The sequence below is a fragment of the Lampris incognitus genome, chromosome 19 (genome assembly GCF_029633865.1).
Source record: "Lampris incognitus isolate fLamInc1 chromosome 19, fLamInc1.hap2, whole genome shotgun sequence".
NCBI classification, from domain to species: Eukaryota; Metazoa; Chordata; class Actinopteri; order Lampriformes; family Lampridae; genus Lampris; species Lampris incognitus.
In genome coordinates, this window is record NC_079229.1 from 19,594,560 (window position 1) to 19,621,092 (window position 26,533).

A 26,533-nucleotide genomic window follows, 5' to 3' on the forward strand; every position below is an offset into this window, starting at 1 on the left:
ACTACCAGTATTCCCATCTATTCTCCCATCAATCAGAATCCTGATCTGAACAAACACTTAACAGCAATCAACACAAGTAAATGGACAAATTTGGGTATAAAACAAATCAAAGATTTGTTTCATAAAAACACACAATTAAAACCATTCGTTGATTTAAGAACAGAATTCAGCATTTCTAACACAGATTTTTTTATTTAAATATCTACAAATTTGGAATGTTGTCTGCTCACTTATCAAAGAAAACAAGTTGCGTTTTGGACTATCTGAAGTAGAGGATATATTAATAGCCATGATTACAATTAAATGAATAATTGCTTGGGAGGTATGTCGACTGGCAGTGACTGAAAGAGGAAAAGGAGCCTAGGTAGTATATTCATCTTAATGTCTATGCGGTTGTACATATGCGTCGGTAATAATGACCAGCGACTTAGGTCTGCTTTGATGTCTGTCTGCTGTTATGAGAGTATAATTGTGGTCATAACTGGTAGTTATTATGTTAATGGTTAATGGTAGCCATACTAAATTGTCCCTAGGTGTGAGTGAGTGAGTGTGTGTGTGTGTGTGTGTGTGTGTGTGTGTGTGTGTGTGTGTGTGTGTGTGTGTGTGTGTGTGTGTGCCCTGTGATGACCTGGCGGCCTGTCCAGGGTGTCTCCCTGCCTGCCGCCCAATGACTGCTGGGATAGGCTCCAGCATCCCTGTAACCCTGACAGCAGGATAAGCAGTTTGGATAATGGATGGATGGACAATTAAATAATAATAATGATAACGATAAAGGTAAAATTAGTGAATTTGATGATATTCTATCGAAAGGAGGTCATTCATTTTTCCCAATTCTATTAAAGATTTGGGGAAAAGATCTAGGGATTGTTTTAGATTAAACTACTTGGCTAAACATTTGTGAAAGAATACATTTCCCTTTTATAAGTAATAAAATCAAGGGAGCTAATTTTAAGTTTATCCATAAATTCTATCTCACTCCTATAAAGATACATAAAATCTCTACAGACAACTCACCAAACTGCCCAAGATGTAAAACCAAAGAAGGAACATTTATGCATCTGTTTTGGCAATGTGCACTGTTGAACATTTTCTGAAATTCAATTCACTCCTTCACCAAATCAGTTTTGGAAATTAAGTTTCCTTTATTAATCCCTTTGGGGAAATTCGTTTACTGCAAATTAACCCATCCTAGCTGCGATCTGTGTAGCTAGGAGCAGTGGGCTGCCGCCTTTATGCTGCGCCCGGAGACCAACTCCACTTCTTTTCCCATCGCCTTGGTCAGGGGCACAGACGGGTATAAACCCTAACATGCATGTCTTGTTTGATGGTGAGGGAAACCGGAGCACCCGGAGAAAACCCACCGCAGACACGGGGAGAACATGCAAACTCCACACAGATGACATCTTGGGATGACCCCCAAGTTTGGACAACCCCAGGGTTCAACCTAGGACCTTCTTGCTGTGAGATGACAGTGCTAACCACTGGGCCACCGTGCCGCCATATAGAATTTGATTTAAACCCTTGACTCTACTTATTAAATGATATGCCTGATGTTTAATTAGATTAAAAAAGTATATAGTGTGTTAATTATTATAGCATATTTCACTAAGAAATGCACACCTCTATCTTGGAAAAATGAATCTCCTAAAACTTTTAAGCTGTTCATGGAAGAAATATCAGAATTTTTGCCATTAAAGAGATTAACTCTAGAAAAATATAACTGTGGGTATATTTTTCAAGACCTTTTGGCTCCCGTTACTTTCTTACTTGGAAAAGATGATCAATAAAATACTTGCACAATTTCTGGCCATGAGCCTTTATGGATATTGGTACATTTTAAATTATGGGCATATTATGTTATTGTTACAATTTTGTCCCCTTTTATTTATCTTATTCTTGTTGTTTTGTTTCTCTCATACACAACCTGTTTGTGTTTAAGTAGGGTGCGTGCATGTGTGTATGTGCGCCCAAGTCCAAAACAAGTATATTTTTCCATACTGAAAGTATATTGTTGATATAATACGTGTTAAAGGTATGTATGTGTGTATATATATATATATGCTTTTCTGAGGGTATACTGGCAATGTATCTTTGGTGTTTCATTAGATGTTAAGTGTGGTATGTTTACAAAACATAAATCTTATTTTAGCAAATTATACTATTTTGGTAGACAAAAACAACCAAGAACACATCAATAGTATCCCTCTATTATGTTTAAACACATTTTGAATACAATTATGAACATATTAAGGACAGCTTGAGTGGTCTCAATTTAATACAGCTTTAGTGTACTTTCTGACTATATAACAGGTAAACGAAGTGTAGTTTCTGAAAAATACTTAAGTATACATTTTTCTTTTATTTGTTTTGTCTTATTTACTTTGGAACCTATGAGGTGGAGGGAAGGGAGGGGGGATATGAGGATTCTCAGTGTACTGTTGTGTTTGTATGATTACCCATTGGTGCTGGTTATTGTACATTCACTGGTAAGAAAAAGATGCTGGGGGAAAAAAAACAAACAATTGTATCAACACACGCTTCCACCAAAAAGTTATGTGCCCTTTCAAGTTGTGTACGTGCATGTTCCCTTTCAAACATTTTGTAAGATTTTTTTTCTTCCTTTTACATAAGACATGAGCATCACTGAGAGACAGTATTTCAGCGTCTAGAACTGTGCCACAAACAGTTAAAATTTGGAGCTTGTGTCTCTCTTTGTGAATTCAGCCAGATTATGTAAGAGCGGCTGCTGAAGGGTTGTCGACCTCAGTGTAAGGGCATGGGGTGTGGGGCAGTCGTCAGTCCGATGGAAAAACTGTTCTGTCTGAGAGCTTTCTGAGGACACACAAGCTGAACTTCTTGCGCACTGATGCACAAACTTGCACATACACACACACACAAATATGCACACACAAATACACTGTGCACACACATAAGTATTAACATACACCCACACTCATATGGATAAACACACACGGGTGAGTGCACACTTATACACAGATACAAATACACACACACACACACACACACACACACACACACACACACTCAAACCCAGCTCAGACGAGTCGCAGAAAGATGGCAAGCAGACAGACAGACAGACCCTCTAGTTGGTGGAAGCTTGGCTGACCTAACAGGATAAATATAGCCGGGAAAGAACACACGCGCGCGCACACACACGCACGCGCGCACACACGCACACGCACACGCACGCACGCACGCACGCACGCACGCACACTACTCATCTCACTGCTGCACAGACAAGTTTCTGGAGCTATACAACACAACACTAAAGCCCACTGAGGGCTTGTCTTGGCTAGGAGGTGCAGCAAGAAGCAGAGAACCCAAGAACAGCTGGAGAGGTAGAGCAGGAGTTAGCAGTGAAACACTGCTCATCAAACCTAAGCTACAGTTCTAGCTACATTATAAACACCATCCTCAGTACAATTCACAATTCCTGCACCTACCTATTCTTTTTATTTGAAAACCAGAGTAAAACCAGTGTACGTTCTGTGATTTGGTCTGGGGTTGGTGGGGTTAAAGAAAAGCACATGAATGAATCGATTTTATTGGGTTACATGTTGGTAATTTCCACCTTATGATCATCACCAATATGCGGCATTGATTTATGGTTATATGTGTGTGGTAGAGAGACAAAAAGACAGGGAAGAGTTCTGATAGTGTATACAGTTTAACCCAAAGCACAGATGGTTCTGCAGACTGCATAGCCTTGTCATCTGTCTGATCTCTGCACTAGACAGGAAATGTAAGAGGTACAAACGCGAAGAGTGAAGGAGACAGATAGGGTGCCTGACTACTCCCTAGCACAGTGGTTCTCAACCTTTTTGGGGTCCTGGACCCCCTGCGTATTTTTGATCTACCCTGAGGACCCCTCCACCTGATCTTGGGGGAGGGGGGTTGCAATTTGATAGAAACAGTAGAAACTGCATTTTAAATTGCATTATAGCATTTATTCACTCTTTGGGGCAAAAATAAGAGCTTTCAGTTGTAACTTAGATATAGTTAACAAAACAGAATTCTTATGCAGTAACTTTCAGATATATGTAACAAAACAGAATATGTATTCAGTAACTTTCAGATATATGTAACAACAGAATTTTTATGCAGTAACTTTTAACAATGCAAACGGGAGTGAGATCTCTTATTAAAATACAATAAATTACACTTGTGAAACAGATGTAATTAGAGAATAAAGTCCTGTTACCCTTTATAGTTTAGGTAGATAAAGGTCTCAGTCACATTTGAGTAAAATAATCCTATTTCTATAAATGTCATAGGATCTTTTTTTTAAAAGATATTTTATTTTCACTGACCCCTTGCAATTACACCACGGACCACTAGGGGTCCGCGGACCCCCGGTTGAGAAACACTGCCCTAGCACATACGTGCACAAAATACAACGTTTGAATTTTCTACAGTATCTGTGTCTATGCTTGTGCTTACGCATACACACGTGCTCTTGCAGGTGCATGTTTGTGTGAACTTATGCATGTAAGACTTGCTTTAGCAATGAAGCCTGCAAAAACTGTCGATCACAACTGGAACACTTGAGTCACAGCCAAAACCAACCCCATTCTATTGCTATTATTGAAAACAGATGAGGGGAAATACTGACACAGTGTTGATGGAACAAGTGTGACCTTCTATTGTTCATCAGCTAGTTGCCAGCTAGTGGGACCCTGTGCCAGGCTTGAGCCAAAACATTGGGCTTGTCAGGATCCAAAACTCAAATTCATTCATTAATTCATTCAACCTTTATTTAGACTCAGAAATATATTGATGTAGAGACCAAATTTACAATATAGCCAAGCAAAAACAAAAAAAACAAAAAAAAACAAACAAACAACAACACATCCTAGGCACCAAGAAACACAAATAAGATACTTAGATTAAAAAAAGGGTTTAAAAAAGTAGAAGTGATAAAAAAAAAGATAAAGCAATTTAAAATTTACAGCAAATGAGTCAGCCAAAAACAAGAGCAGTTGGAAATGAAATTAAAAATTTTAATTGCCCCAAGGATAAAAACAAGGTAAGTTTTAGAATGTTCTGCATCTTATTCCACTCCGCAGGTACACTGCCAAAAACTTGATTTTCCAAGCTTGGTAAAACAGCCGGCACGGCACCTGCATCGTAGTCCAATCATTTTGGGTGTGTTGATAGGAGCTCGCATTAAAAGACAACAACGAAAAAATTTAAGGGGGTAAAAAACCCCAGCAAGGGCCTTATAAATAAATAAAACTAAGTGTTTATCGTACCTTATAGAGGGAGAGAGTGGGCCCCCCAACCTTAATATACGGCTCACAATGATGAATATTCTAAATATTACCGGTAATAAATCTTAGTGCAGAGTGATAAACAGTGTCCAAGGGCTTCAGGGGTGTAGCTGAAGCATGCATGTATAAAATGTCACCATAATCCAATACTGATAGAAAAGTTGCCCCTATAAGCGTCCTTCCACAATGCAGAAGAAGACATGTTTTATTTCTATAAAATAAACCGATTTCTTTTCTTAATTTGCTCACCAGATTAGTCACATGATATTTCAAAGTTAGCTTCTCATCAATCCAAATACCAAGATACCTGTATTCTGTAACTCTTTCAATATTTGTGCCATTTTTAGTAGAGATGATGAGATTATCGTCATATTTTTGGTTCTGGTGAAAAGCATGAATTTAGTTTTATCAGCATTAAGAAATTATTAATATGCACACACACACACACACACACACACACACACACACACACACACACACACACACACACACACACACACACACACAAGACTGAAAGGGGGAAAGAGGAGTGAAAAAGAGGAAACAGAAGACAAAGTGGAGGAAGAAGAGGTATTCTGATTCAATGACTGTATAATTTTTTTAGATGCTATCAAATGTCTTTGCCAGGAGCTTTATTTACTCCCTCATCCCATACCTTGTCACTTATTTCCAGACTCACTCTCAATCACTATTCCATGTCTCTCTGGGTCTCCGTCTCTTTTTTTCACATCCTTTCACAGCCCACTCACTGTAAAGCGCTGTCTAACCCAGATTATTGTTGCTGTTGTAGTTTTTTTTGGTCATTGACTTTGAGTGTGTGTGTGTGTGTGTGCATATGTGTCTTAGTATGCTATTTTTATTTCATCATGGTTCAGCAGAAGGGCCCTGGTCTTCAGGCCATCCCAGCTGGAAGGCTGTCTGTGGTCTGAGGGAGAGCCCAAGTGTGTGTGCGTGCATACTATGCGGGCATGTGTGTGTGTGTGTGTGTGTGTGTGTGTGTGTGCGTGTGTGTATTAGTGCATGTGTAAGAGACAGTAACACAGACACAAAGCAGCGTTTTTCTCACCTTGCTCAATATCTTCAAATTGTGCAATTATATTTTACAGTTTTAAATGTCATAGTGATTCAAAATATAATAATAATAATATAATAATAAATTCAATTCTATGGGGCTTTACATTTTAAGACATCATCTAGTCCTCACCCAGTTCTACCAGCAGATAAATCTAACCTATTGTGACTCATAAGGCTGTGTCTGGTAAGAGTTCTTTACCTTGCACGTGCATTTTGCTTTTCATTCATTTCAATGAGACAATGCACCTCGTGGCTCCTCTACCCCGCCTCGCTTCTCACATTTTTTATGGGTGCGCTCAAAGCAGAAAAATTGAAAATATTTTCAATGTTGCACTATCATTCTGTCCAGTCACCTTTGGAGCTGATTCCTATGTCACATGACCAAGTAGGTCTGTCAAAACGGAGTAGAAGCTATGCATCTCGCACTTTTTCATATGCTGGTAAAATCCACCGTCTGAACACTGCCTGACACAACACATTTTACTTTGTAATTGATTATCCATTATTTATTTATTTATGCAACCAAAAATAAACTAATATGCAAAATGGATGTGTGCCCTTAAAGTGGCATGCTCATTCCAGCTCTACATTTTTATTCTGGAGCTCCAGTGGAGTAGCTTTGCATAATTCACAGTTCAAAAAAATCTATTTTATCTTAGCATTACCCTGTGATGGTCTGGCGGCCTGTCTAGGGTGTCTCCCTGCCTGCCGCCCAATGACTGCTAGGATAGGCTCCAGCATCCCCGCGACCCAGACAGCAGGATAAACAGTTTGGATAATGGATGGATGGAGATTTACCCTATGTCTTGATAATTTATTGATTGTAATGTCATACTGAGAATGGAGTCGTACTTTGTTATATTATCCTTACTTTATAATGATGCCGTAATGTGTTCTGTCTTTGTCTCAATGTTTGTTCAGTGTTTGTTGTTGTAATACTAATTTCTTCAATAAAAGAGATGGTGAAAAAAAAATACAAACAATTCTAACATGCTAGACTGTTAGTCGTTCATAATCGGGCCCGATGCTGGAAATTTGTCGGCGATGACAAAATCATGTCAAAATCAGGCTGAAATCATGTAGGCTAATCACAGCATTACGGAACTGCCTACACCGGTGTTTTATCGAGCTTCGTTTCCCCATCGAGCTCTGTTTCCCCTTGAGAATGAGACAATGCTAAAAGCAATGACTGCTCCCTCTCGTCAGGATTTTGGAAGTTGGCCAATCAGAAGAAAGCAGTGGGCTTTTGAGGGGGGGGCTTAAAGAGACAGCGTAATCAAGCTAAAACGGCTTGTTTCAGACAGGATGAACTGAGACTGCATAAAGGACTAGCATATCAAAATAAATAAATAAAAAGACAATAAAAATCATTAAAGATGAAGGCAGAAAACTCAAGTTTCTTCAAAAAACTCTTGTAGCATACTAACCGTATGAACACATTTCTTATTATTTATAAGTTGGATAGACTCAAAACGCTTTCTGAATTCAACCCTGAAAGGCTCAAATGATGGGCGAGACTGAGAACTTTGCTTTAAGGATATGGTATTTCTCCAGTAGAATTAATAAACCGACAGTTTGCTGAACTTTCTGGTTTTTGTTTTTATAACATAGTACTACATCCTTGGATTCCAACTTAATTGAATGATTGGTTTGAGTAGCAAAATAATCCTCAATTTTTTTTCCAGAATCCTGCTGCGTACTGACATTCATAAAACAGATGTTTAAAGATTTTTGAGAGACAGATCAGAATAACTCAGCTAGCTGATGACACGGTCCTTTTTAAAAAACAAACAAACATCAAATTGAGAAAGCAATCAATGAGATACATTCCCTCTCTCTGGCATCAAGCTTAAAACTCAACATATCAAAATGTGAAATCTTAATCTGTATATCCAAAGGAATTGAATCGAGTGCAACTGGACTTGGTATATACCCGTGAAGACGTTTCGCCTCTCATCCAAGAGGCTTCATCAGTTCGTGCCTTTCTGACTAGACCAAGCTAGTCTGACTGACTGGTGATGAAACTCAAGTGCTGATGAAACTTAATCTGTATAACACTGAGGAAACATTAATGTGTGATATACCAGTTACATAAGTATTAAATACCTTGGAATCCATATTTCTAAAAATCTTAATGAATGACAGGACAATAGCTTTAAACCCAAAATACAAAAAACAAAAACCATATTCAATATGTGGCTTCAAAGAAATTTGTCCTTGTTAGGCAGAGTTCTATCGAGTAAAGCTGGTGGGATTTCTAGATTTGTTTACCCTACCCTCTCTCTATTTATCCAACAATCCTTCTGGAAATAAATAAATAACACTTTAATTAATTTTATTTTGGAAAAATAAGTGCCATTACTTAAAAAAGGAGATTTTAGCCGGCCTGAGAGGTGAAGGTGGCATGGAGATATTGGACTATATGGATATGAAGCTCCAGAATCCTTATGGTACTTCATACTGCAGAATATTTTCGGAAAAATGGGAATTTATATTACAATGTAATTATAATGAAACCAAGTTACCACAAAAGTTGTCTAAATTTCATCAACAGGCTCTTACAGCAGCAAAATTGTTTTAACCACAACTTCTCTCCTCACAGAACTATCATTTGGAACAATAACTACATAATCAGAAAAAATAAATTGCTATATCTGCAACATTACATTGATAAGAATATAATTTTTCTTGCAGACTTACAAAATGACAACGCTCAACTTCTCAGATATGAGGAATTTCTGAGATCTAAATCCTTTCCTGTCACTTATAAAGAATATCAAACGGTCGTAAATGCGATTCCTATTGAAATCCTTCAGCTGATGAAATGCCATGCTGAGAGGCAAGAGCCACAGGAATTGGAACCTACTTTCTTTGTTGGTGGAGAAGATATCATAAGCCACAAATGTACTAATAAACATATTGGGAACCATTTTTACGGCAAAAGGAAAATTACTCCATGAGGGAAATTTGTGTGGAACTCAAATTTTTTCTAATATTCATTGGGAATGGCATGGCTTATTTGTTATCCCCAAGAAATTGAAAGAAGTGCATTACAAAATTGCACACAATATTTATCCCACCAACAAAACAATCTCAAGATTTGTAGACATCGATATCAATTGTGAATTCTGTAAAAATGAAGAGGAAACTATGAATTGTTTGTATTTTTCTGCCTAGTGTGACATCTCCTATGACGTGTACCTTGACGTTGAACAATAGGATGACAGAGTGTTCTCTGGTGCACAAATGAAACATGGCAAAAAGAAAGTGATAATGCTAATGTTGTTGTCAGGTGGAACAATGAAACCGAGGAACAGTTCATTAAGCAGTGGCAACAATACCCTGCAAGCCTTTTTGACGTTTCCTCGAGGGAGGACCATGACAGAGTCAAAAAAGATTTGGCCAAGTGTTGGAGAGAAATAGCGGACGCAGTTCAGCAACCCACTGAGTAACTGGTTAAACTATTCTAGGTAAGCATTCCCCAGTAGTACTAGCCAAAACAGTGTTCACAACAGTTTATTCTTTCTTTTCTTTTGTTGTTTCGTAACACAAGACCGCCAGAATCACACATAGCACTTCCGTAGCCATGATTGACAATTTCTTGACCCTCCTCCCCGATGACCTATGAACTCGCGCAAGATCGAGAAAGGCAGCATACAATGATTAGTCGGGGTCATACTTGTAGTGTTGCCAGTCTTCCGGCCAAGACACAACAAGAATTTATGGCACTATGATTGCCTAATCTGTCATAGTAACCATCGTGAAAGACAAAAATATCGTGTAGTCTGATCCCAGCTTAAGCAAACTATAAACCTACTAAATAACATAATTTTTTTGTTCTTGATTGGAAATTGAAACTTCCCAAATCCATCCATACATGTTTGAGTCTGAATACGATCCAGAATATGAGAGTTGACAGCACGAACATCTGCAGCAACAAAGATTACAGCAGGACTTCTCTGTTAAATATTATGCTCATACCTACAGTTGCCCGTGGTCCGGGCTATCCGGCTGGCTGCAACGAATTCTCGGTTGCTCCTGAATTCGCTACATTGTAAAATAATGGTGGATTTAGTCTTTCAATCATAAGCCATATATATATACATATATATATATATATATATATATATATATATACACATACACACACACACATCTATCTATCTATCTATCTATCTATCTATCTATATATATATATCGTTTTTTCCGAAACCGTCAATGGTGTAAGTGCTCAACTAATGAGGGGCGGAATAACAACATATGTTGATATATATATATATATATACACACACACACACGCACATATATATATACATACATATATATATGTGTGTGTGTGTGTGTGTGTGTGTGTGTGTGTGTGTGTGCTCCTGTTAATTGGTGCATGTGTGGGAAATGCGCTAAAAGGCTGACTGAAGTAGAAAACATTGGCTGTCAGGAAATAACAAAGGTTAGGTTGTAGCTAGTAAAATGTTATTCTGCTGTCACCAAACAACTGTATAGTATCTCTCTGCATCATCGGTTATTTGTATTCTGGAGTACATAAAATAGCTATAATACTACTCAAGTAGACTATTTTGTGATTAGGTGTACATACATTTACCAAGAAGACCATAGTTTGACAGGCTTTTGGCTTGGAATATCTTTGCTTGAGCATAAGTGCTTTTGGTATTGCAATAATTATAGTTGATTGCTTATTATTTGAAAAAAATAGTTTGGGGGATGGTGACATTTATCTTTCATGGTTGTGAAAATAACGCCACGATTTTGAGTGGATATGGCTGAAATAAAGGTATGTAATCTGACTGCTTGGTGCACGGCTGTATTGTTTAGAGCAAATCGCTATTAACGCCCTAAATAACTTGAGCTTCATTGTATATGCCCATTGTCTGCACTGCAACTGTATTCACAATCCATTTGGTCTTACTATCAATACAAGACAAACATTAAGTGATATAATGTTACTTACAGCTCACACTTCTGACTGCTCAACACAGCCCTTTACAGATGGAAAAACCTGGTCTTTTAGCACCAGCTTAGCCAAAAATCCAGCTTTATACTGGGCTCTAATTGAGGAAAGACTCCTCTGTAAAGTGGCGTGAACAAACGAACACGTTGGCATATGGCTGTTGTTGGCTTGAAAAAAACAAAAAAACAAAACTGTATCTAATGTTGTCTGGTGCTCTCTTCTTTACGAAAGGTGAATTAATCGAAAATCCAGCACTGAACTGTATCTGGTTCAGGCTGCAGTCTTCCGTAAAATGAAGGAGACATAAAAAGTTGGGGTTGTACTGTTGAGGAATTTTAACCACTGATTCTTCATTTTATCTTCCTTGGGAAGTCCATATAAAGGGGATTTGCCCTCGCACCAAAGAAGACGGCATATTCTCGACGTTGCGATACATGCTAAGCAAAATCTTCCCAGTGTTGCACCAAAATCTGTGACCCATCCGCTCTACCGAGCTTTGACTGAGGGTGGGCCAAACTAGTCACTATGCAGGCATTATGAAAATGTGTTACATACTGACGTAGATAAGTAACCCAAGAAAACACTGGACTATAAACGCGGCGTTTTAGGCAGAGTTTTCTGTCAGAGAGAATCATTCCCTTTGGCGTGGACTTTGTAACTCTGCAGACGTTTTACATGCACCTCCCAGCTATATAACACTAAAGGAATGGGGAAAACCCAGAAAGCATGATATGACCTCTTTAAGGGCTTTACACACCAGAAAGCAGCAAACTCCCGCTGTCGTTGCTTTCAACGGGAGCCTGGCAGGAGCAGTGAAGGAGGGGGTTGAAGAGCAGCCACCCTCATGAACAAGCCCATCTTACCCCATTTCTGTTTCTGGCATTGAAGTCTGACCATGTTAAACTTCAATGGCAGATCATTGCGTAGTAAAGATCAGTATTGTGTAGCAATGACAGAATCAATGGAGGAGGTAATTATACTTGTGCCAGAGAACCCCCAAATTATATGAGACTACGTGGGCAAGTCAATAATGTAACTTTAAACATTTCTGAACTAAAACTAAGTTTTTCTGTTTCACATTGCTGTTGCACAGGTATGTAACACATTCAATTTCAAGTTATTTCTTAAATGTCATATCTCAATGTACTCAAGGTAAGTGAGTCCTCAGCGATTTATTCTACTCGACATCCTTCTACTCTCGAGACAATGACAAAACAGTGGAACTGGATTAATGTTAATGAAAGGGAACCCTTATCCTAAATGAGACTTTTTACATGCAGAACACATCACAAGGACTCAGCAGAATGTGATATGTGGCTCTAAATCAATTTACAATCATTTGACCCAAAACTGAACTTAGAGGGACCCAAACTTTCCTCTGTAAGAAGTCTGCTAACATGCCCAAGGCGAGGCTAATTTAATTCTCTAGGTTCCAACTGACCCCAGCCTCTGCCTGCTTCTTTGGCCCACTATAAGTTCCTCTAGTTGGGATGGACTCCTCAAACTGTCTGGGTTAGGGCCACCTCAGATCCTAGGCAAAATAAAAAGAGGTTTATTTAAATAGGGTTTTTTTTAGGACACGTAAGTGGCTCACTGGAAGAAAAAAAAAAACAGGCCTTCACCGGCAGCAGCTTCCAGACTGTATCCGGATTCCGGTGACCACAATAATATTACATAAAACAATTGTTAAATGTCGTTGGTCTGACCTTGTACTCTTTCAGCCTGGGAGGCAAATGACAAATGTACAGGCTCCTCCTTGAACCTACTACACTCAGAACTGCTAACTCACCCATGCTAACTCACCCATGGAAGTCAAGTCATATCTATTTATACTTAATGTGTGAGGCACGTAGGCTCTTCATTAACAATGAGCTTGACAGTACATCCAGTTTAGTGATTTAACTCAGAGGTCAATCAAGTCTAACTGACAACCATCTTTTGATAATTAATCTCATTGAAAATTCTGCGGCACAAGGTCTATTTAACCATCAACTTATTTATCTATTTAATGTTCAAGTAAAAAGGGTTTTCGTTTTTACTACAAAAAATCATCTAAGGAAGATTACCATACTTTTAACAAATCCATCCTCTGCTTTTGGCATTCATTAGATTTCAGTGACAGCTTATCATCTTGTCAGCTTAATCTGTTCCCCCAACGTATTCCCATCCCAGATTCAGGGCACCCTACAGCTTGCTTTACCAAGAAAATGTCTCATCTTGGATGACTAGGCAGAATAGGCTAAACCAATTTCTCGTGCTGTCCTTTCTCCAGGCCCTGCCTGCTTTCCTACCCCAGTCTCGGCTCCTCTCGCTGGGATAGTCACTCCGGACTGGCTGGGTCAGGGCCACCAGAAGACCACAGGCCAACAGTTATGGTTCACCAAAATGACACTAGTGGTTTACTGTATTTGCAAGGATAGACATCCATGGGATGTCCTGTTGATTCAGCTGAGCTAAAAGAAAAAGCCCAAATCATGTACTTGTCACATCAGGAGTCAGAGTACCAAATCAGACTGACAACTGACCAGACAGAGACAGCGGCGGCACGTCATCCCATCTCCCACTCCCTAACCTGCCAGGGAGTACTATCACAAATAGAGCAAGAATTCCCTTTGAATAGTATTATTCTGAGCTTTTGAAGATCAAGATTTTGCTTTTTTGTTGACTTGGGTATGTTCCCCTTTTTATCTGGTTGAGATTATGAGACGGTATTATGGCCTTGCAAAAAAAACAAAAACAAAAAAACCTTCTTAATATTAAATCTCATCTTTTTTAATAAGATGAGCTAACCTGAGCTAACAAGATGAGCTAATACTACGAATGACATTGTAATGCAGAAATGTGATAAAGGACAAAAAGGGAAATGGGGAAAAGAATTCAAGTGGGGTCAAAAACAAGACTTAACAAGAAGTGAAAGGATCCTATGACATTTAACAGTAGAGACTATGAGATGCTGCTCTTTATTATGTCCAGGGTTGTCTAGTGAGGCCATGCTCATGTAATATGGCTTCCTTTCAGGCTTTTCAAGCCACTGAACATTTAAGTGTCCTAGCCAGGCAACTTATTTAGGCAAGCCCTGCTACAATAGCTAGGACACACATGGACAGTAATGGTAAGAGACACACATACAGTTCGGTGCATAAGTATCAGAACAGCTAGCCATTCGGCATTAACCACACTGCATGCATTAAACATACATTCAGTATCACTGAGAGCCTGCGTCTGCAAGTGTATTTTCTCATGTAACTACATAAACCACCGCAGGGGTTATGCAATTTAGGAGAACAGGAAAAGCAAGGCGGGAGGAAAAGGAACATAAAAACTTTTACAGCTCTGAAGTATAATCAAAACTAAATGTCGGTGTTTGTACCCGGAGCTTGCTTCAGAAAAAAAAAAGCATGGCTCCTACTCCACCGCTGCCTTGCTCTATAGGTGAGGTCCTGTCTAGCCTTGTACCATCACATTAGCTGGGTGGTACTGTATGTAACCGTGTCACTGCAGATACATTTTTACACTTGTAAATACATCACGCATTCGAAACCCACGAACGAAAAGAATATTAAAAAAGGATAATACTTGAAGGGATTCATAAATGTTTGAGAGTGAAAACAAATAAAAATTAAAGTTTCATCGTCGCTTGTATATCTGGACTACACATTGGACCGTTTAATTAAAGGAGAGTAGGTCAGACTGATGCGTAGGGCAGAGAAGGAGACAAGGCTGCCCGAGGGTGTGAGGGAGCTAATGCAGTGAAGGGACTAATGCAGTGTGTGAGAGGGTTATATGCATTGACAGGCTGTAGAAAGGCAAGGTGCATGGGATGTGACAACACTGCAGTGGTGTGTGTGTGTGTGTGTGTGTGTGTGTGTGTGTGACACACACACACACACACAGTACCTTCAGACACCCTCCGATGTCCTCTCCAAACCTTGTATGGAGGGCTATTATGTCACTGCATCTTCCACACTTCACTGTCATACCCTGAAAACAACCCTGTGTCTGTCTTTAGAGCAAGTCAAAACAACGGAGACAAACCCTCGGCAACTGCGTTAATCCTGTCTCACGTTAGTGTTTCCCCATGAAACTGAAGAGACGTTACAGCGAAGGATTTCCGGTGACCTTCGGTATTTATGTTTTCGTCTGTTTGAATTTTCAACAGGCATTATCCTTTTTTCCTTTAGATCGCATGTCCCTTATTGTTGTGGGTTTTGAATCACGCCATTGAGGCAGGCCGCCGTGTTAAGCGCCCACCGCCATGAATTTTGCCAGGGGAGTGAATTTGAATGCAGCGGTGCAAGTTGTCTCATTTGAGCGGTTACTTTCAGACGCTAAGCAGCATGCCAATGACTTTAGAGACCTAAAGCTCCAGTTTGGGATTGCAGGAGTCATCAGAAAGAGGGGATCAGAGCCTCGCACTGACTAACATAAGCACACAGAGACACAGGCAAACACACGCACATGCAAAAAAAAAAAAAACCCGATGAAAACGCCATATAGGCAAACCAAAGGTGTGCAAGTTTACACAGCGTTTAATACACACACGTACACACACACACACAACCTCATATGCAAATATTCTCATGCATACACGTACACTCAGGCAAGCACGCAACACAAAATCAACAGGGTATATGTTAATACCGCACAGAAGGCAGTAAAACGCATACAAACACAACATGTGTTTTCACATGTGGACGACACATGCCTTCTTCACATGTGGATGAGAAGCTCTCTGCCAACAGAGGAGACAGACATCAGTGAGGGAGGAATCATGTTTTTCCCAGCACAGGGATTAAAGTCGCACCATGAATATGTAGAAGAGACTTATCCCACATTTCAACTGAACCACTTCTCGAAGTGAAAATGGGGCGAGTGTGCGATGTGTGAGTTCATCAAACAGAGAGCGGAAGATGTACCCGCTAATTGTAAGACAACGAGTCTTTCTTTCTTTCTTTCTTTTTTTTACTGACTGATGTAAACAAGTCGATTCCACAGACTTCCTGTCTGAGTAAGAGATGAGGATGAAGAAGAGGATGAGTGGGAGAAAAAAATAGTCACAGCGCACATGTGACAATTAATAATTCAGGTTACATTTTGCACCCCATGGGCCCACCACCCGCAGGGATGAGCATTGGGGTAGGGTGCAATGCAGGCCAGGCGGCAGACAAAGACAGGGACTGGGGCGTGCCGACTTCTGGCAGCACAGACTGGTCCAGGAGGACCTACAGGGAGGAGCCCCCGGGGCAGACCCAGAACTCGCTGGAGGGACTACATGTCCATTCTGGCCTAGGAACACCTTGGGATCCCTCAGGAGGAGCTGGAGGGCGTTGCTGGGGAGAAGGACGTCTGGGGTGCCCTACTTAGCTTGCTGCCACCGCAACCCGACCTCGGAGAAGCGGCTGATGATGAGAGAGAGGTTATATTTCGAAAAGGTTACTTGTATTTCCTTGCATTTTCTTTTTAAGAAGGGGGACACGCATGAGGGTGTTGCTGAAAAGGGATCCTGTCTAGTGCCGTGCACCATGACAAAGTTTAACAGCGCAAAGGTGCAGATGAGTCTCGTCTCGCCCCAGAACTGACGGACTAACCCGAATTTGCCTCCTGATGTGGATGTCACATGGCAGTAGCGGCATGAGGAGATATTGTATGCTGTTCTCAATAAAAAAAACACAGAATTACCTCTCAGATGTGGGGAAAAAGGTTATCAGTTTGAACGTATTGTCATCATTATTTACAATTAATATTCACTCGTTTGTTTTTCCATCCCTGTAGCTCTGTCCAAGGGAATATTGAACATGCTGTTTAACGTTAAATGGCAGCTAAATAAGTAATAGTGATATCATTCAGACACCCAAGGTTCGAGAGACGTTCCCTACATGCACACAGACTGAACCTTGTTTCCTTGTTTCATGACGCGGTGACATCATGTGGCCCCGGACAAGTATCCCAGGTATTTAGGCCTCACATCAATTAGTGTGGTTGGAGGCCTGGCATGTGAAAGTAAAGTGGTCTACTGATGCATTTATTGACACAGGTGACCTCATGTTTCTACCCCCCACCTCTCTCTCTCTCTCGCTCTCTTTAGGTCTGCATCTTTCTATTCTTTTCCCAAACAATCCCCCTCTTAGTAGTGTAGAGGTACAGCTGGCAGCACTGAGGCTCAGGGGCGGTGTGTGTGTGTGTGTGTGTGTGTGTGTGTGTGTGTGTGTGTGTGTGTGTGTGTGTGTGTGTGTGCAGGCATGCATGTGTGTGTGTGCGTGTTGGGGAGGGTACAGACATTCAGAGGCAGAACAGTCCGTCCACTGCACTGCTGCCTCACTTTGAAAAACACATCTGCTGTATGGGAGTCTCTCTCTCTCTCTCTCTCGCTCGCTCTCATTCACTCACTCCACAAACCCTCCCAGCTTCCCAGCACCACTACTAGAGTAAGTAGGACAGTGCGCCCCATATAGACTTCACCGAGGAGAGGGACCAAAAGCAAGAGAGCCTTTGCACGCACACATGCACGCACACACGCACACACACAGACAACCACACTACCACTCCATGTGATGAAAAGAGGGATCGAACGGGTCATGTTGTTCTTTAGAGGATACAGTATAGACGGATGAACAGATGAACCACTAACGCTACAGCTTGGATGTGGAGAGTTTTGTTTTGTTTTTTTAAATAGGCCACATCGTGTTGAAAGGTGACTTTGACTGTTCAAACTGCCCACCATGTCTCTGGATAGGGTGGGCAGTTTGAACAGTTCAGCACTTCCTGTAGGTGTCTTCTGACTCTTATTATCCAGTACACTGTCCCATTTTGAGGGATTTAAAACTAGAAAGTAGTTACTGAAGTTTAAGGAAATAAGATTTCTCCTATCTTCTATTATATGTGGTTTTAAATCATGGAAAGAGGGTAAAGTAGACGTATTTTCCCTCTGGTCCCTTTCCAGATGAAAAAAAGGAAATAAACATATCTTTACACCATTTTTAAAAATCCTTTTTGTCTCCACATAAGAAAACTGTTTGCACACTGTAACCGCTGAGCTTTACTACAAACCCAAAAACACACCTCCTACACAGGTGACGGCTAGAACCACAACGCCGCTCATCCCAACGGGAGTCAGTGAAGGTGAAGAGGAAGAGCAGCAGAAAGGCAGCAACGGAGCACGTGTGCAGAGGAAAGGGAAAGAAATAGGAGAGAGCCAGGAGACAAAAAGAGCATATCCAGGTTAGGCAGACAGTTCGGTTCAGCCTCACAGCGGGGGGAATGAGAAAGCCGACGCCAGGTAAGTGTTACATGGGTTTATTTGCACAAGGTGCAGTCAGACACAGAAAGAAAAAGACATATCTATAAAAAGGAAACCGTAACATACCATTTCGTGTGAGATCTAAAACAGACAACAACAAAAAAGGCTTTGTTCACACAGAACCAGGAAATCTGTCTCCTTAAGCACATGTGGCGCAAATCCGTCAGGCAGTCCAAACAGGGCAAGACCCCATGTGGTTATCTTTCTATTTAAACAACCGCCAGAAGATCAGACCTGAGCCACAGATACTTAAGAGTCAGTTGCTCTGTGTAACTACAACAACACAGCTAACAGGGGAAACTGTGTCGAAAGCCAGCGCACAAACAAAGTGCGGTACCTTGAAATCTTGAATTTTAGTCTGCTGTCTTAATCTGTATCGCGTCACGTCATGGATAAAATAATCCGCTGCAGCAGCTCTAAACCTGACAGCCTGACGGCGGCTAACAGTCGTACTCCTCTGAATGAGGAACGCTCTGAGCGTAGTGGGTAATTTACCTGTATTCAGTTAACCAGTTGTTTTTCTTGCCCTTTTGTATGTGCTTAAGTGGCAGAGTACTGCTGGCGTCATGTGTGACTGCCCCGTCTCCCTCTCGTAGCCCCCCTTCCCATCCACCCCTGTATGTCTGTGTTGTTTATCTGTTGTCTTGTTTTCACCGCCGTTTATTGTAACGCGACTCTGAGTGTTAGAAAAGTGCTATATAAGACTGATTCATTGTTTTTATTATTATTTTTATTATTATTAACCAACTTGGTGGCTTGATGGACTGAATCTATCTAATAAAGTGGTTCTCATTTTGGTCCTCAGGTGCCTCAAGTGCTGTTGGTTTTCTATTCTTTCTTTCTTTTAAATTTTTCACCCCCTCCCTTTTCTCCCCAATTGTACTTTGCCGATTACCCCACTCTTCCGATCTGTCCCGGTCGCTGCCCCACCCCCACTGCCGATCCAGGGAGGGCTGCAGACTACCACATGTCTCCTCCGATACATGTGGAGTCGCCAGCCACTTCTTCTCACTTGACAGTGAGGAGTTTCACCAGGGGGACGTAGCATTCACGCTATTCACCCCAGTTCCCCCTCCCCCCCCCCAACAGGTGCCCCAACCGACCAGAGGAGGCACTAGTGCAGCGACCAGGACACGTACCCAGAGCCGGCTTCCCACCCGTAGACACGGCCAATTGTGTCCGTAGGGATGCCCGACCAAGCCGGAGGCAACACAGAGATTCGAACCAGAGATCTCCGTGTTGGTAGACAACGGAGTAGACTGCCACGCCACCCGGACGCCCCTTGGTTTTCTATTCTACCATGTCGTTTAGTCAATTCACCTGCATGTCCAGTTGGCGAGGTTTTAAACCTGAAACAACAGCTGAATGCAATGATAACCCTGCAGGAAAAGAAAAGCAGTGGTGCTGGTGGTACCTGAGGAGCTGATTCAGAACCACTGATCTCAAATGCTTGATGCAACGCAAAAGACCAAGCCTGTGTTGCAACACAATCCAGTCCCATTAGTTTTCTCTTTCCACTCTCCTTGTTAAGTTGTGACACTAGCTCTAGAAACAATCAGACTAAAATTCATAATGTCAAGGTACAGCAAGACACAGTGCTGAGAAACATCTGCTCTGAAATACAGCCAACTATCTGAGAGACTGACATACATATAGCATGACTCCATGAAATGGACCTAACAGATGCAACACATTTCCTTTACTTTCATAACAGCAACGATTGTCTACTGAACTGCAGAATTTCTACAATCCATCATTGATTCTCTCTATCTGTGTGATCAGCAACAGCCTGGAGAAATGTGCATAGCTAAGAAAATACTTACAGACAAAAAAAATACACAAGTCCAGACAAGTTAGAGGTTGTGTGTGGGTGTGTGTGTGTGTGTGGGGGGGGGGGCACAAAAGGTTGAAGTGTTAAAAATGATTCCGTAAAAATGCCAGTTGAATTTTGGCATTGTTGGTGTGTGTGTGTGTGAGACAGCAAGAGAGAGTGAGAGAGAGAGAGAGAGAGAGAGAGCGGGAGAGAGAGAGAGCAGGAGAGAGGGAGTGAGAGAAAGAGAGAGTGAGAGAGAGAGAGAGAGTAGGGAGACTGAGTGTTGCGTGTAGAGGGATCAGGCTTGCAGCGTTGGCAGCTCAGTCTGGGTTGGCAATGACAAGGGCTTTCATGGTCTATGCATGCATGTGTGTGTGTGTGAGTGTGTGTACGTGTGCGTTTGTGTGTATGTGTGCGTGTGAATGCGTCCTAGGACATGAACTTAAGAACGATTTACCATTCACTATGGTTTGACAAAGAAGAGGGGAAGGCACGACAGAGAGAGAGACATTTTGCTGTGATTATGAAACAAAACCCAACTCAGTTCAACAGCAGCTTGAACCGAGATGCTGAATCCTCCACAAATGCAAGATGAATTAAAAAAAAAAAACTCAGCACGGCACTTTCATTATTTTGTAATGACTGCCTGACAGACACGAGATGTCCTTCCTTGGCATGAAATCTGGCCAAAAGTGGAGCGAAGACTTTCATATGTAATCAAATAGTTTGTTTAAACGGTTGTCATCACTTGTGTTGCTATGGTTAGGATAAAAAAAGAGAGCGCTGTCCACATTTGTTCATTCCTCTTGCATTTTGCTGAAAGACGTGTGCATGGGGAGGGGGGGGGTTAGACTTTATAGTGCAATACAGAAAAGGACCTGAACTTCGAGCTTTGTGCGGTGGGCAGTGAAAAGTTATTGCTGTGTAAAAACACAAGTGTGCAGGGACACGCTTTGTCAAACTACCGGGGTGGATTGTTGTGTCAGGGGGACCTCGTATGTCCAGCTCAGTGTAACACATTGTGCGACAAAATTATATGGAGGAACAGCATGTGCTCCAACCCCAGAGTCAGAACGGCACAGTCTGGGTGGGTGGGTGTGTGTGTGTGTGTGTGTGTGTGTGTGTGTGTGTGTGTGTGTTGTCAGGAGTGGTCATAAACCATAATCTTGTCCTCAACGCCACACCCCGACCCATTCTTCGGATCAAAGAAGCCATGAAGTGGTTAGGGGGAGGTTTTATTCGCATTGCGCTTGATTGTGTGTTTGCTTGTGAGGGAGAGGAGGAGGCAGCGAAGCAGAAGCACAGCTGATTGACAGTCGGCGTGGCGATGGAGGCGGGGTTCTAGTTCTCTGAAGCTTTGGATTAGGGAGGATGAGAGAAAGAAAGGTGGATACGAGCATGTTGGGAAAAGATGTGCAGAAAAGAAAAGAGAGAAAAGCAAAAAGAGGATATGGGAAGAAAGACAGGATAGAAAAACGCGTGTAAATAAAAATATACCTCAACAGAACAATGTTTTAGGGAGAGAAGAGATAGAAATTAAAAGAGCAAACGAGAAATGGAAAAAAATGGACATTAAGAGAGAGTAAGAGAGAAGGAGGCATTGAAAGAGAGAACATTGCCGGGGTTGAGGGTGTGTGAAAGGGAAGGAGGGTGGGTGGAAGGGGGGGAGAGGAAGAGAGCAGGTTAGTAAAGCTGTTAAAACATCACTTCAAAACATCCATCAAGTCCATGTCAAGTTCAACTCAGAATGCAGGAACACTTTTCAAATAATCAGCGTGTGAAGTGGTTCTTTCATCTCGGAGGGAAAATGTCCACTTAAAGTGTCAGAGAAGACAAAGAACAGATGTGGTAACACTTTCTATGAAGCTTGCATCTATAACGCCCTATAAGCATCTATAACGCCCTATAAGCATCTATTGCATCTATAATGCCCATACTTATAATGTTATAATGTTTATTACAATAGCTACACTTATATGGCATTATAGATGCTTATAGGGCATCATAGATGCTTATAGGGCGTTACAGATGCAAGCTTCATAGAAAGTGTTACCAAAGACGCTTCTGGTATGTCAAAGGTGTGAAAATATATTCTATTGTACTTTGCTTTACCATGCAGTAGCATCGGGCATCGGTGACGTGCAGCATCTCCAAACATGCACGCCGGCGAGCGCATGCACATACCTTGATACGCAGGCACGGATACATGCATTTCATACGTATGCACGCAAAGACGCCCACACTCACACACATGCATGCCCACAAACCAACACACACCTGCACAGGCATTTGCTCTGGTGGTATCGAGCTTAAACTCTCAATTCTCAGACCCAGTTTCTACCTTCTACTTCTACCGCCTGTGTCCTCTCCCTGGGGTCTGGTGTAAAAACAATGATGAATAGAGCCAACATAACTTCATTAAACGAAACCCTCAACGGATCCAATGTGTGTGTGTGTGTGTGTGTGTGTGTGTGTGTGTGTGTACACACACACACACACACACACACACACACACACACACACACACATATGTATATATATATAAAGGCCAGAAGCTCTGTGTACTTCTGGCAAAAGACACCCACTGCTAACAACATATTTCATATCTAGTCTAGCACACAGAACATTGTATATTACATGTACATTGTATTTACATTGTGCTGAGTCATTATTCTTGGACTCGCTATGACTGCAGTAAGACACATGTGATGTAAATCTCAATGAATGAGGTTACCAGATTCAAGGGTTAACAAAACCGAAACAAAAAGTATCCATCCATCCATTATCCAAGCTGCTTATCCCAACTGGTGTCATGTGATGCTGGAGCCTATCCCAGCAGTCATCAGGCGGCAGGCGGGGAGACACCCTGGACAGGCCGCCAGTCCATCACAGCGCTGACACACACACACACACACACACACACACACACACACACACACACACACACACACACACACACACACACACATTCATACCTAGGGACAATTTAGTATGGCTGATTCACCTGACCTACATGTTTTTGGACTGTGGTAGGAAACCGGGGCACCTGGAGGGAACCCACGCAGACACGGAGCAAACATGCAAACTCCACACAGAGGACGACCCGGGACGATCCCCAAGGTTGGACAACCCCGGGATTCGAACCAAGGACCTTCTTGCTGTGAGGTGAAAAAGTGTGAGGCAAAAAACTAACAAAAAGTATGCCAGTGGATATTCTCCTGAGGTACCTTGAGGACGTGCTATGATTTTAAAACTTGTTTTCAGGTGTACCCGTATCCTACAATCACACTGGGATGCCATACTAAGCTTTATTACTTGATGCGTACCTCTATGTACCCGACGTATTTTCTCCACTCTCGGTCACTCTTACAGACACAAGCAAACGCACACAAATGAACAAACTACCACTCATACACACAGCACTGTGTTACCATGGTAACTGTGACATGCAAACAGACATACATAGCCATGCAACTACACATGAACAACTGATTTCACCACAATTCCCCCACTATCACAACCAGCCAGCCCGGCCATCCATTGCGATCATCTAAGAAAGATGGCGACGCAGCCTTTCAACAGTGTTATCGATCGCACAGTGCAAGCCAAGCTGTCTAAGCACCTGCCAGATTAAAAACACAGGGCAGAATCTCTGAATTTGAGATCATCGGGGAGGACAAAATGGCGTACATGCCGTTATTAACTTGATATATAGCACAGAGGAAAGTGGCTTTCACCAGCCGCCAGTTTCATTTATGGGAAGGCTGGTTACCTGGCAAAATTCACTGAAAGCACTTTCTAAATTTGTGAGTGCCCCGGCTGGCACAGTTTATGTTTCCACTGATTCAGGTTTTAGGAATGCTAGTTAAAGCTCCCTCCTTCCCCTTCAGTTAAATCTCCTACTGAAGACTGGAGTCGCTGGTGAAATAAATAAGGAATCACAGCTTCCACTTGAATTCAACTGGACAGTCAATATCACGGAAAAAGTGCTGCTCTAAATAATTTGTATAGCGCTGCTGGAAAAATAGAGACTGTCCCGACTCTGCCAGCGTTGAATTCAAACCCTGCTGCCGTCTTTTAACAAATGGTCCATTGCTGCTGTCATACAATAATAATACCATTCTGAGTGGCCACTGGAAATGTAGTGGCACTATGCTTAATGGCTAAAGCCTTCCACCATCCAAGACCTCAACAGGGATGGGCCGAAGCTGTGCACACACGCGCCTGGGGGCTGGTGCCAATTCACTTTCAACAGAAGAACTTGGCTCTGATGAGCGTTTGAATAAACAACTTGTCACTGAACATGCCTCCTGTACTTTTTAGACAAAAGGACCCAACAAATTTTCACTGACCCGCTTACACATTTTTCCTTTACTCCCAGTGCAATTATGTCTCTATCCATCTGCGTCTCTCTTTATTGATTCTTAAGTGGGCGTGTTTATTTTGTCCTTCTTTGTCATTTCATTATTTGATGTACAAGTTAGTATTACGATAAGTAGTTGTCATACCGGCATTATTACTATTACTACCTGACAAGATCTGAGACTGATTAGTGAATTGACTCCAACCATGGCATCTGATAAAGCATGCTACACTGAGAAGACACAGGCTACTGTGAGAGTTGCATGTTGTCGGCGAAGCAAGCCACCATACGCATACCAATTCCAGCTCCCCATGCAGAATCCCCTTCATGCCACGATGTGCACACAGTTGGGTTTTTTTGCACACAATTCAGAGCGTTGAAATAAGAGGACTGAGTGGTGAAGAGATGAAAATGAGAAGTATGGTAAGGCAGAGACAGAGACAGAAGAAGAAAAGACTCCAAAAATGATTAAAACAAGGAGAAGTGTACGCTAAATAGAAAGACAGAAACACACACACCAAACGGAGATTTGCTCACACAATTTGAATATGAGTAAAAACCTGAAGGGCAAGAAGGAGGTTTTGTTCATCAGCCACAATTAACATTAATCGCTCTAGAGCGGTACCACTCAGCAGTTAACTACCTCCCAGCAATGATACAGGCTACAGAAGCTGCCATTGATATCACCGCGAGGACGCTCAGAATTACAACATCGTGACTTTCCCGTCACAATGTGGACAACAGCAGGACTGCTTAACACAAGAGCTACACAGAAAATTGAGTGTCAATGGGCCTGCAGTTATCTTGCTCAAACTGACCCCCTGAGTAAAGATGCTGAGAGTTTACAGATTAGCAGCAATCTCTATTTGTCGACGACACCTGACATCCATGCATTTTGTCTGGAAATTGCACAATTCTGCACTTGACAATTTGTTGATGTGACACTAAAGTACTGGCTCTAAAATCATGCCTTCAAAATCTACCCTGAAGTGAAAGCCTCTGACCTCCACGTCAATACTCTCAGGAGGAAAGGTATTAGAAGCAAGATAATACGTCTGCAACTGGCACGCTTACAAAAAAGACAACTAATCCCGCCATGCAGTAATAAGGGCAAAGTGTGCAAGGGCGAAACCGAAAGAGAAGCTGAAGAATTGTTGTAACGTTTCTTCACTCTCCCTTCCAAACTTTTAATCAATTTACCCCAACTCCCTTTCTCCAATTTAAGCCATGTGAGTTCACCGTGTAGGGGAAATGAGACAGCAGCTTTGTACAAAGGCGACCCCGAGAAGATGCCGACCAGCAAGAGGAGAATATCGACTTAAGTCCTGTCCTAAAACCCCAGGATTTTTGAGGCTGATGCTGACGGTCTGCACAAACCCCTCCGCACATTTATAAACACACACCAAACTGAAAGAGGAACTGAGATAAAGGAGAAGAACATGAAGGGCGGGGGTTAGAATAAAATCAAAAAAGCCACAGCCAGTGGGTGAGGATGGTAAGGAAGCCCTAGCAGACAGACCGATGATGGAGGGAAATGTGGTCAAATCTTACCAGGCGTTTGTGCCCCCTGAACTTCCTGCTCTCCGTTCTCCAAGGCAGCGCCTGAGTCTGCACACACGCACCCATACACACACACAAACACACACACATACACATTACTTTCTTTCCAAGTGCTTGACTACATGAAAGCACAAATTGTGTTGTATTGATTTTGCACAGCAGAAAT

At 41.8% G+C, this 26,533-nt stretch overlaps 1 protein-coding gene across 3 annotated transcripts in view; it reads right to left on the minus strand.

Annotated features, from left to right (window-relative positions):
* Positions 1–26,533, minus strand: part of LOC130129567 (microtubule-associated protein 4) — a 165,564-nt gene that overhangs the window by 90,124 nt on the left and 48,907 nt on the right. For 2 of the 3 annotated variants that reach the window (XM_056299150.1, XM_056299149.1), the window contains exon 3: positions 26,359–26,415. The exons of the other annotated variant lie outside the window; for it this stretch is intronic. In XM_056299150.1, coding sequence (XP_056155125.1) covers positions 26,359–26,415 — 57 coding nt within the window. The remainder of the gene's footprint in view (positions 1–26,358; positions 26,416–26,533) is intronic. 3 annotated transcript variants of the gene reach the window in all.